The sequence below is a fragment of the Verticillium alfalfae genome, genomic scaffold, assembly GCF_000150825.1.
Source record: "Verticillium alfalfae VaMs.102 supercont1.1 genomic scaffold, whole genome shotgun sequence".
NCBI classification, from domain to species: domain Eukaryota; kingdom Fungi; phylum Ascomycota; class Sordariomycetes; order Glomerellales; family Plectosphaerellaceae; genus Verticillium; species Verticillium alfalfae.
In genome coordinates, this window is record NW_003315038.1 from 960,987 (window position 1) to 972,171 (window position 11,185).

At 55.2% G+C, this 11,185-nt stretch overlaps 2 protein-coding genes across 2 annotated transcripts; both read right to left on the reverse strand.

The window, feature by feature from the left end:
• Positions 1–3,855: 3,855 nt before the first annotated feature.
• VDBG_00307 (haloacid dehalogenase) lies at positions 3,856–4,668 on the reverse strand (the record flags this gene model as incomplete). Its single annotated transcript, XM_003008580.1, has 1 exon — positions 3,856–4,668. The coding sequence occupies one exon, from the start codon at positions 4,666–4,668 to the stop codon at positions 3,856–3,858; it is 813 nt and encodes a 270-aa protein (XP_003008626.1).
• A 3,984-nt stretch (positions 4,669–8,652) lies between these two features.
• Positions 8,653–10,007, reverse strand: VDBG_00308 (predicted protein; the record flags this gene model as incomplete). The annotated part of the gene is made up of 3 exons (XM_003008581.1): positions 8,653–8,768; positions 9,280–9,599; positions 9,901–10,007. 3 exons carry the CDS (start codon positions 10,005–10,007, stop codon positions 8,653–8,655), a joined length of 543 nt encoding a protein of 180 aa, XP_003008627.1.
• Positions 10,008–11,185: the final 1,178 nt, after the last annotated feature.

Genomic DNA, 11,185 nt, shown 5'->3' on the forward strand with positions numbered 1-11,185 from the left:
GAGTCTGATGGAATTCGGAGCCAAGACGTGGGACGGGACTCACTTGGAAGACCCAGAGACTGGGGCCGGGGGGGGGGGGGCTAGGTAGGTAGGGGGGGTTAGGAACTAGGGACTTGGAGGACATGCAGAGGAGGTGGGCAGCACCGGACAGGCACTGGAAGTTGGAAGACGGGACAACCTTAGGCACAGCATGAGGCACCCTCAGCAAAGGGGCGGAGACGAGCTAAGGTACCTCACCTGGTACCTTACTGTGTTGGTAAGGTAGGGGTGGAGACGGTCTTGCTCGGGTCGAGGTACCTAGCGCTTTAGCTCTGGTACCGGTACCGGTACTGGGTCTTGAGGCCTCGAAGCCCGGCTGCGACTGGTTCCAGGCTGGTTGGTTGGTTGCAGTGGCTCTCCTTGATCCCTGGAGCTGAGCTCAGGCGAGTGAGGGACAGTAGTAACGGCAGATACTGAAGCAGGTAGGTGCCTGGAAGATGTGGGCGGTGGGCGACGGACGAGCCTGGCGAGATGGCCACGGGCCGCATCTAGTGAAGCCTGGAAATGTGTAATCAATGCTCGGTTGCCAAGTTCCGAAGCCATGATCGAGGTCTACGAGCTTGATTTGTCGGGTCGTTTGTTGGATTCGGTGCTTTGCTTGATGCTTGGTTAGTGCCTGGTTCTTGGTGCTTGTTAGTCTCAAGGTAGTGCTGGTGCGGAATGGACAGACCAGAGAGCCCCGCCTTGCGCAAAGGTGCATCTACCCTGTCAAGTAAGGTATGTGAGGATGGAACAGGAAGAGACCGGATCCATGGGTGGAGACCCGGCTGGCAAGATGGGATGGAGGAGGGAGCAAAAAGGATGCTGCTGGCTGTGGACTGACAGGCCCCTTCCCGTGTGCAGTAAGGTACCGCCAAAAGCACCATTCGAGGAGAGGCAGGAAGCAACAGAGAGGAGAACCCCCGCAACCCGGACCGACAGGCTCTCCCTGATCATAACTCACCCTCACACCTCCCTGTCTACCTGTGATTCCAAAGGCAGTTGGGGGTGGAAGCCATCACTATGGTCCCTCCCTCCGGCTTCGTTGATCTTGTGTTAAAAAAGGTGCTCCAGCCTCGGGTTGCGACTGCCAATGAACGTTGTATGTGCCCACTACCAACTTAGGTACTTCACCTTGAGGTATTTGCTTGACCGATGACCTGCCTCGGGCGAATCATGACAATCGCCATCGAGATGTCCAAGCATATCGGGCAACGGCACTCGTGACAGGGACGGCAATATCAACCGCAACCACCAACGACAGCACAAAAAGTGTGTCGGCTGCGCCTTCTTGTCCACTCCAGAAGTGGCAACTGCGTTCTGCTTGCATGAATCACCCTTTCCCCTAGAAGTCACTTGAGTCGTTCGCCGAACGGTCTCTGGTCCAACAACAAGCAAAACTCCATTGCGCTTGCGAGGGTTGAGAGATGTTCAAGGAACAGGCTGGCGCGGTAAGGAGGCAGTCCGGATGAATATACGTCCACCATCCATCCCATCTCTCAATCCTACCTCCACCATCCCTACTCATCCTTCTCGTTTCCATGCGATACAATCCCATGCGATGTCATGCCATGCTATGCCATGCACGCGACACGGTCGGCCAGGCAAGCAACCGCCGCGCATCGACAGACTATCCGCATCTTTTAGGGCTCCCCTCATGGCAGGCCCCTCGGCCCCCTCCCCCCCTCTCCCCACAGACTTGTCGCCCACTGTACACGCCTCTCGCCCTCGACAAGCACCACCCCTCCAGCTATCCTCGCTAATAAGCTCTTGGCATCAATGGCCGCCTCACGTCAACTTGGAAAGCACGAATGCGGCCACAACGACACTGGTCTATTAACAAACCACGAGCATCACACGGCTGACGCATCAATCTGTGCATTCTTCTAGAGCCACATGACTTGACCTCGTCGCTGGACCACGACTTCGGACCTGGTGTACGACCTGCAACCTGCCACTTCTCACGACCTATGAGTCGCCCTCGACTCTTCCTCCTCCCGCTCAATTGGTCCTTCCCCTCCCTTGAGTAGGAAGTGGAGGACACACACACATGCTTCCACGACGTGCTTTTGCATGTGCTGTGCTGAGCATGTAGCCCGCCCGTGCATATGACATTACGACGCACGTCTGGCGCTTGGGGAAAAGAGGGTGTGCAAGCGAATCAACTAGACACTTAGAAAGTCCCCTTTTTTCTGCCATCTCCCTCAAGCTTTGAGTCTGCCAGGGTCACCTGTCAATGGACTGGACTTGACCTGAGCCTGGGAGCATCAACCGGCTTTCTCTGACCAAATTGGCCACACGCAAAAGTCACATGCTGCCCAACAGCCCAATTGGCGTCATTGTGTCGCTTCCACTCCACCAGTTGAGATTCTGGCATCACTCAGTACTCGGGCATGGTCAGTCCGTTTTTTTATCAACGTCGCCTTGTCGGCACTGCTCGCCCAAAGAGCTACTGGTATATCTACACCACTGGCCTCTAAGGCACCGGACGATCTGCGAACGGCTCAGTACCCCAGTTTGCCTGGCTCGTCAGGCTTTACCCCAGACGCCGCCCACCCTGGGTTGACGCGGGGCATGGCCAACCACATGCCTATGGAGGGGCAACGGTGTTCAAGGGACACTTTCCGAGACAATGCGGTTGATTTTGCCACCCGTTCCTCACGCATGCCTGACCGTTGACTGCCCAGCAACCAAATGGATCGTGCCCCGCCTTGTATTCTTTGTCTACACAAACCGCACGGGATTATCGGAGGTACGGTCCCAATTTTGAGGTTGGCAACAGTTTCTCAAGCCTTATCGGATTCGTTCGATCTGCTGCTGACTTTGCAGGCTCTCTGGAGGTCACGGGTCATAACGGATACTTCTTCTTCTCCTTATTGATGCCACACATAGCTGTGCGCAAGCCCATTGTTGCCCTGCCGGAGTGCTACTCGGTGGTGCCTGTTGGTCCATATTTCGCTTGCTCTGGCCCGCCTTGATTCGACATTCCAATAATATGCCGACCGTAAGTTCGAGACAGTGTCACTTTTTCAGCTTGACGCGCATGCCTTGCCCAGGCAGCCACGCCGTTGAACTCGTTCCTTGGTTGGCATGTCTCTCCAGTCGCAGGCTCACCCTGAAGTACATATACATGCCATCTCGTTAACCAGGCACGTTTCTTCCCTGCTACTTTCAAACATCTAAAGCGGCGACGGACATTTGCTTGGTGTCAGCTGTCTTTTCCAATCTCATGTGAAATGTCTCATACCCATGTCTCTCCTACGCTCTTCGGTCCAATTTAATCGTTTCCGGAAGACAACAGATATCAAGTCGGCAGGCCCTCTGCATTTGTCATGGCCGACTCCAATGCTCTCGGCTCTGGCCTGCCATCATGGACATAGGTGGTTGGTTGAACCCATTCCAGGCTGGAACATGCCACCCTTGGCTGACTACACCAGGATTCTCCTTCGAATGACCGTCTTGACTTGGTGTACTTTTAAAGCAGACCGTAAGCAATACCTCTTCGGCCATCACTACTGCTGCAGCACAGAGTCGATTGCAACACAAGTATTCAATGAAGCAATGCCAAGGTGGTATTGTATGGTGTTTCCTCCGACATGTATCATGACTTCTCAACCACACGAGATAGTTTGCAATTGCCGTCCATCCCTTCGCCAAGCATTTCACAGCGTAAAGGGCAAGTTTTGTCTTCTTCTGACTTAGCGTTTCCAATCGGTGCTTCGTAAGGCGGAAAACCGCGACAAATTGTCTCTATCTATGTGAAAGCGTGCTCGTACACCTCAGCGTTGAATTTGAATATTGTCATTGACACATCATTGGCCTGTCAGCTGATTAGTGTCACTGCTCGACACCCAGTCTCCTCGCAAGCTCAACAAAGCCACCATCTTTCTCCCCAATCCAGATATCGACCCAGTCCTTGGCATTTCGATATCGATCTTCATCATCCTTCCAAGCCTCTTCGCCCGGCCTCTCAACGTAAACGGTCCTCAGCCCACACTTTCGGGCCCCTTCCAGATCGTCGAGATGAGCGGCGACCATGGCAACATGCCCTGGCTCCGTCATCTCAAGGCTCTGTGCGGCTCCGAGGTACACCTTGGGATTGGGCTTATAGGCCTTGAAGTCCTCTCCCGACAGCCGCCGCTGGAAATTAAGACTCCCGAAGTCGTCCAGGTCCCGCAGCAGAGAGGCGTTCCCGTTGGACAGCATTGACGTGACATAATGCCTGCCCAGCAGCCGCAAGCCCCTGGCGGCCTCGTCCCACGGCCGTAGCCGGTGCCAGACCAGGCTCAACTCTCTCACCTCCTCGTCCGAGTAGATGCCCTCGAGCTGCCACTCAGCCAACAGATCGACCAGGGCGTCATAGTGGTGCGTGTCGACGTCCTTCCACGGTGTCTCGCCCGGGATGAACTCTCGCACGAAGGTGCTGTACGTGGTACGCCATTGCTGCGCGAAACGGCCCCAGTCATCGCGCGACAGGCGGCGGAGGTTAGCGATGCGGTCTTCGTCGGGGTGTTTTCCGCTTTTGGAGGCGGCCCGGTTGGTGAGCTCGTCGGTTACGGAGGAGCGCCAGTCGACAGTGGTGCCGAAGACGTCGAAGGTCATAGCCTTGACCTGGGTTTTGATAAGCTCGGGGGAGGAAGAGGACGACATGATGGCGGTGCTCGAATGAAGTGAAAGGTTTCCTCCGGGAGCCGAGGCCAAGGTTGACGTGTTTTTATGTGCGAAGATGGCTGCCATGAGCCTGTACTGACTGGATGATGACGTTGTCGGGCGGGCGGAGGCGTGCAAGTGAGGGGCTCCCCACCGCGACCGGCGCCGATGCCTCGGCTCGGGAACGGTTAGGGCCGGCGACTTTACGCCAAGGCCGGCCTGGCATGGGTTTTGCATCCCCGGCCTGGGTCGAATGACTTCTAGGCTGCCCGTAAAGCTTGCGACTTGTGAGTCATTCTTGCTTCAAGGCTCTCGGTCGTCCTCTTTGCCTGTTGCAACAACGATCTGCTTAATCGGCCTACCTCAGGTCAGTTTGTTGCCCAACTCTGTTGGCCCCAACACAGTGATTGACATGCTTCGTGGCCCCATCTTAATCAAGCATGCATACATCTTCCTTCCTTCGGGTAGTATGTTCCCATCCGAGGATCCTTCTGATATGACTCAGACAACAATCGGGGGTGAATCGTCATCAGCTCGGTATCAGGTAGACGGCCACGAGTACCGCCCATCCTCCGGGCCCCCTTCGCTTGGAGTCTCAAATACTGAGCAACGAGCAGTGCCCAGTTGCAGAGGTCAGAGAATAAGCTGTCGGTCATCAGTACTCCGTTCAAGAAATGCCAGATCGCCTGAAATTACAATAGCAACGCGGCTCCCTTGCGACTAGGGCTTGAGCGCCGACCGTTGCGCGTCGAGGTGGCAGGATGAAGATTGTCTCATTCCCTCCCTCGGATCTGGAGCCGTTGCCTGGATTCACTCAGGAGCGGATGCGACGTGCTTGATTTCATCGTCCTGCATGTGCGTGTGCTCGCAATTTCGCATGTTTGTGACGCCAAGGATGCATCACCTGTCACCTCCGAAAGTTCGGAGCTTCGACGCACATCCATCTCATCAGCCAGACGGGCCTGGAAATGCATCGGATATTGGCTTATGAGTCTGACGCAACCTTTCACTCCTGTGACGGCGGTAGACATCTGAGGACTTCTCCAACGAATCTCCCCGTCACATGATGAAACGACTGCCACTTCTCAAGCATGCTTTTGCCGAGGGAGACTTTCGCCAATGACCTGGTATAGCATTTGAAGCTTCCAGCACTCTGCATATTTGACATGTTCTTGAAGGTTTCTTCATGTGTGTCTCCTGATGTCGACTAACTAAGATCCACATCAACACGGTGCGTCCGTCGGAGGCAGCCACGAGATGACAACCTTCTCCGCAGTGATTGATATCTGCTGATAAACAATTTAGATTACCACGAATTGACAGGAGGAGCTCGTGGAAATAGGACGGCAAGATGTATTTCGCCATCCCTGGGTAGGAGATCAAGATTGAGGCTGTGCCGGGCTAAAGAGACGACGAAACTGACCAAGTGTGTGAACGCTTGGCCCAATAGACTTCCCCGCTGCGATTGTCACTTAACAAGCACTGAGTGTCGGCATGAAGTATACACGAGCGATATCGACGATGCCAAATGCAACATGTATGTCCAATAGTTGGGGAATCGTCGGGATCCCACCCAAGACTACCTGCTTACCCGGAATCCCATTCGAGAGACAAGATATCAGGCCGGGGAAACCGTGACGGGTACATAATCGACCGGGCGGTATTCTCGTCATTATTGTCAACAGTCCTTCAACGTCGCATGTCCAATATCAACTACGAGTTACCCAATTTTAAGGGCCCGGTGACTGAACAAACATAGCCGCACCAGCGACCAGTTGAATGGCATTTGCATCACCTTGTGACGAATGATCATATTGTAGGGTGGCAGGGAAATGCCATGATCGTTCATCAGTGCAGGCGATGATTCTCTATATCATACTGGCGGTGACAATCCGTCACAGCTCACCATGCTACCAAGCCCATGGATGGCTGATAATTCTGCCAGCCTTCCCCGTTCTTTTGCCGTCGTGATGATAATGTCGGACCCACCGGGCTTGACTACGCTCCATTCAACGGCCAAAGCTTGCTATGACTGGGCATCTGCCTACAACAACAGGGTGGATTGATTGACAGGAAGTTCCACCGGCAATTAAACTTAGCAAAGAATCCCACTCAGTTCCGAGGACGTCAATGCCATAACGGAGGTTTCGATACCAAACCCGGGCGACCCCAGGGGCTTGTCAGCGGGCTGGTGATCCGCCGGCACATATGAGCGTACGATGGGGCTCGGTTGGATATGCACGCTAAAGAGCACAGTTATGGAGTATTGGCAGCAAGTTTAGGGTTATATAATGTGTGAAAGCTGATCAGTGTTAGTTGAGTGTGCCCATCGTCAGCAGAGTCGACTTGTATCTCGATGAGATGCTCAACTGAAAACTCTACCACAACTTTGTGCGTCTAAGGCTAGCATTCGTTGTTTGTCTTGGAATCATACGAAGGCCCCGGAGGATGACGTGCTTGTTATCGACCACGCCTCTCTTGCAAGATGAGGACGATCGAAGAAAGTGATTTGTTTTCTAACCACCGTCCTCATGTCGCACGCGGTGGGCGACTGCAAACCCTGCCGAGGCGTAACCTTCACAAGGCGGAACCGGAACCGCATGGTGGCGGGAAGACGTCTGGCGTGCATTGGAACCAACAAATATATGCGGACCGTTGAGAACACAAAAAACACGCAATATGGACCCCCTACCTGTCCAAAGGCCTCTTGAGAAGGCTTCGCAAACGCTTGTGGCAGGCAACCTTGTCTCAGGCTACCGGCGCGACCACCCGACAACTCACAATCCGATCAAGGCTGGGCGATGGACATGGTCAACCTTCTGTGGCACGTAGTAGGAAGGACGAGGCTAGTCTTGCGGGTCACTCTCCAAGACTCGGCCCGAGGAAGAGACCCAAAAGGCGCACTGAGCGCCACACTCAGCTCAGCAGTGGTGCGTGTGCTTGGCGCGATCAAATATGGCAAGGGATTTCCGAGGTCATGCAATGCAGACTGAATGTGACCATCACAGTGACAGCAGATTAGAAATAAAAGTGAAAAAGGAAAATGGGATGCGGAATGAGGGGAAGCTCTTGATACGGAAACGTCGACCGAGTCGAGACCCAAAATTCGAGGTCCAGACAAAAAGCCCCGTCCAGGGCATGTGGCACGAAGCTGGCGCGACAGGATGCAGCTTTGAATGCGTGTTGGTAGTGGCACTCCTCTCGAGGTCTTGTTTGGAGTCCTGCCCCAATTCTCAATACGAAAATGCCCGTGGTGAGGCTAGGCATGGCTACATACCCCTCACGATCTAAAGGCTCAAACCATAGCCTCGGATTGTTTTAAGAGCCGATAAGGCAAGCAGCCACTGGCTTGGCGATGCATGATTGCTACTGGGTAGAAAAAACCTCAGAGCTTTGCGGCGTCGGCGGACTGGGAGTCGAAGTCCAGGTTCCCCTGTTGTGGACATTGGGATCGGGGAAACCATCGTGCAAAAGGGCTGGAAATATACTTTACAGGGAAAGCCGCGATAGACTGGTGCCGACGGCGTGTTATTCCTGACAGCGTTTAGTTTGCACGGGAGAATGGATCTTCGCCCGCCAGTTTCGAATAAACGAGCAGGTCCAGCTCAGCGGTACTGTGTTGCGAAGGATGGCTCGTTGGAGGCTTTGCTCGCCTGGGCAACCTTGCACAACCGGGGAAGCTGTCTGCTGCGAGCCGAGCTTGACCGATACCTAGTTGGGGGTGCTACATTAGGGGCGCAATCGAATCTGGGGACACCGGCAAGCACGGCTGCAGAACGCGGCACAGGGTGCAGACAGGCGAGCCACCAGCATATGACATGCGTAGTGCGATCGACTGCGATCTGACGGGCGCGTCACGCGGAGCGGCTCCCATCTTCTCGCAGCTTGTTCTTGGGCGGAACGTGGTCATATCATGGTCTGCCCAGACGCGACGCTCAAAGTGGCTCGAGACACAGGGCAAGTGCGACAGGCCTGGGGCTGTAATCAACACATGCCTGATGACCAGGTTCTGATGTGACTGTGATACGGTGATGACTTGTGGCCCAACAGGAAGACGTGCCGGATGTTGGCCCACTGGAGTTCGGCCGCAACAGCGCGGCCTGGGACAATGGAAGTCGCAATTTCCCTGTCGACGCCGATCGCCAGTTTGCCCAAGTGATGTTTGGGGGGATCAACATGACGAGGCCGCAGTTGTTCAGGGGCTGACATGGTTCTCTCTGGCTGTCAGAGGCACGAGCCGTGTGCCTTTCCCGTCATTGGAACCGTTGGTCCAGGTGGCAGCTAACATGAAACTGAGCCGTATGGCTGTTGTCGTCGTACCCATCCAGGTAAAGTGCCTCTGTAGTGACAGGGCTGTCGCTGCTATTCTGTGCACAACTCTGGTGCTGTGGTGCGTGGGGTGGTGAGTGGGTGACTGCACATGTACATGTAGGTAGGCTGTCGGTAGTTGACCTTGCTGAGCGAAGCACGCCGGCCACCGACTGCTTTCAAGGCCTCTAATCAACATGTAGGCACCTCAACAAATCGCCCTAGATGATTCAAATAAACTTCTGCAGCGACGACGGCAGGTATCCGACGAAGCACCCAAAAGCAAATATGCTTCCACCGCACCTGGCTCGCATGGCGCCATACCCCAGAGTAGGCAAGCGGCAGGCGGCAGACGGGTATCGACGGACGGACTCAAATTCATAAGGGCATTGTCATTGTGAGGTGGGTTGTGCCTTTGTCCCCGATGCCTAGCGGCGGGACGAGCTTCAGCGCCGTTCACCATGAGAGGAGGGAACGCGAGAAAACGACTCAGGAAACGCTGACCACTAGACCTGGATGATGGTGGATGTCCTTGATGGGGCGTCTTTTGCCGTCCTTTGGGCGCTGTATGGGTCTGAACCCCCGCCTTGAGGTGGGCAGTTGGGCAGGTGCCTCGCTGACCTCTGGTTTGTAGTTGCCGAATAGCGAATAGCGGCTAGCGGGTAGGCAAGAGCTGCCTGCCCATGCCTCAAAGGATGCCCAGCAACAGCCACTCAAGCATATGCCTGGGGCAGAGATCTTCTCATCGGGCAAATCCAGGGGCAGGCTCCTCGGGAAATGCGCCCACAGCTGCTGCTCCTGCTCCTTTCGATTTTCGGATGGACCTCTTGCCTATTCTCCTCCCGACGTCCAACCGCTCTGGGGGCAACAGCCACCCGTCCAGCCGTCTTGAGTCAGCTGCGCTAACCCCGTTTCAAGTTGGACCTTCCCTCCAAGAGGATTAGCCTGCCGATACCCTGGCGGGCTGTTGTGGAGCTGGAGCGCCTGGTGACCAATGCAGTCGCGATGCCGGACTCCACCTGTGCCGCCATGTTGGATTGGGCTGTTTATGATGAGTGGGGTCCAAAACGCGTGGATGGTTGAGCTTTGCTTGAGCTCTGTTCCTCTGCGTCTTCGCTCGCTGTGCTCTTTCGGCCCTGCCGTCCCTCTGATGCAACAACCTCGCTGGCCAGCCATTCTCGACCTGACATTGGTCTCCCCCAAACCGCCTCTGTCTTGTGCGCAACTGAGGCCTGCTTGCTTGCCTAAACTATTTCGTCAGCTCCTTTCCTTGATTGTCTTCGATGTCGCCCCCCCGCACGATTTTCTGCCTTCTTATGATGGCGGTACATCGCTTCAGAGATCGCCCCATCGTCGTGCCGAGTTGAGCATCGAGTATCAAGCTCGAGCCGGGGTCCGAAGCACATGTCCAATGTGCCAATCCCTAGCTGCAGTAACGCGCTGCAAGCTTCTGCGGCCGCAATTTCCTCTCTCATTTCTCCTCTGGATGGAGCCGGGGTCTTGGTGAACAAGCTCTGCATCGCATCCGCGTTTCCTTTCCCATCCCGTCGCACCTAATCGGCCAATTGTGCACCCAGACCCCATGCAGCCTGTGGGACGGGTTCCTTTCGTTCATGGCAATGCTCGCCCATCGTACTCACAGCCGGACAGGCCGTTGCGGACCAATTTGATTGGATACGAATACACAAGGATGTGGACTGGAATCCCCGCCTTGGATTTCGATTCGACTCGACTCGACTCACTGTCTAATTGATGGACCGTCTTTTCTCAAGCCGGGCCCCTGGCCAGGGGGGGAGATCAAGGACCAGTGGACCTGGCCAACTTGACTCGACGCCGTCAAGGAAGCTCGACGTTTCTGACTGCATTGGCCTCGACGAGAATAGACGCTGCTGGCTCTCTTTTCTTCACAACAATCAATCTCCTTCACATTGGATTGGCCTCAACCTCCGCACCACTCGCGTTCGAGCCGGGAACCCACCTCAGGCATCAGGGATTCCTCCATCATCCACCCCCTTGTGACCCTGCAGCTGTAGGACCGCACACCTGCTCGCCAGCTCGCCCAGTTTAAACCACAGTGGAGCATTTGTACATAACCAGGCGGGGTCTCTGGTCTTCGGGACCCAAGTCCCTGTGCCATCCCGGCATCGAGGCTGGACCAGCAGCCCGAGCCCATCAAGAATAGCTCTCGCATCTTCTCTTCCTTTCTCTT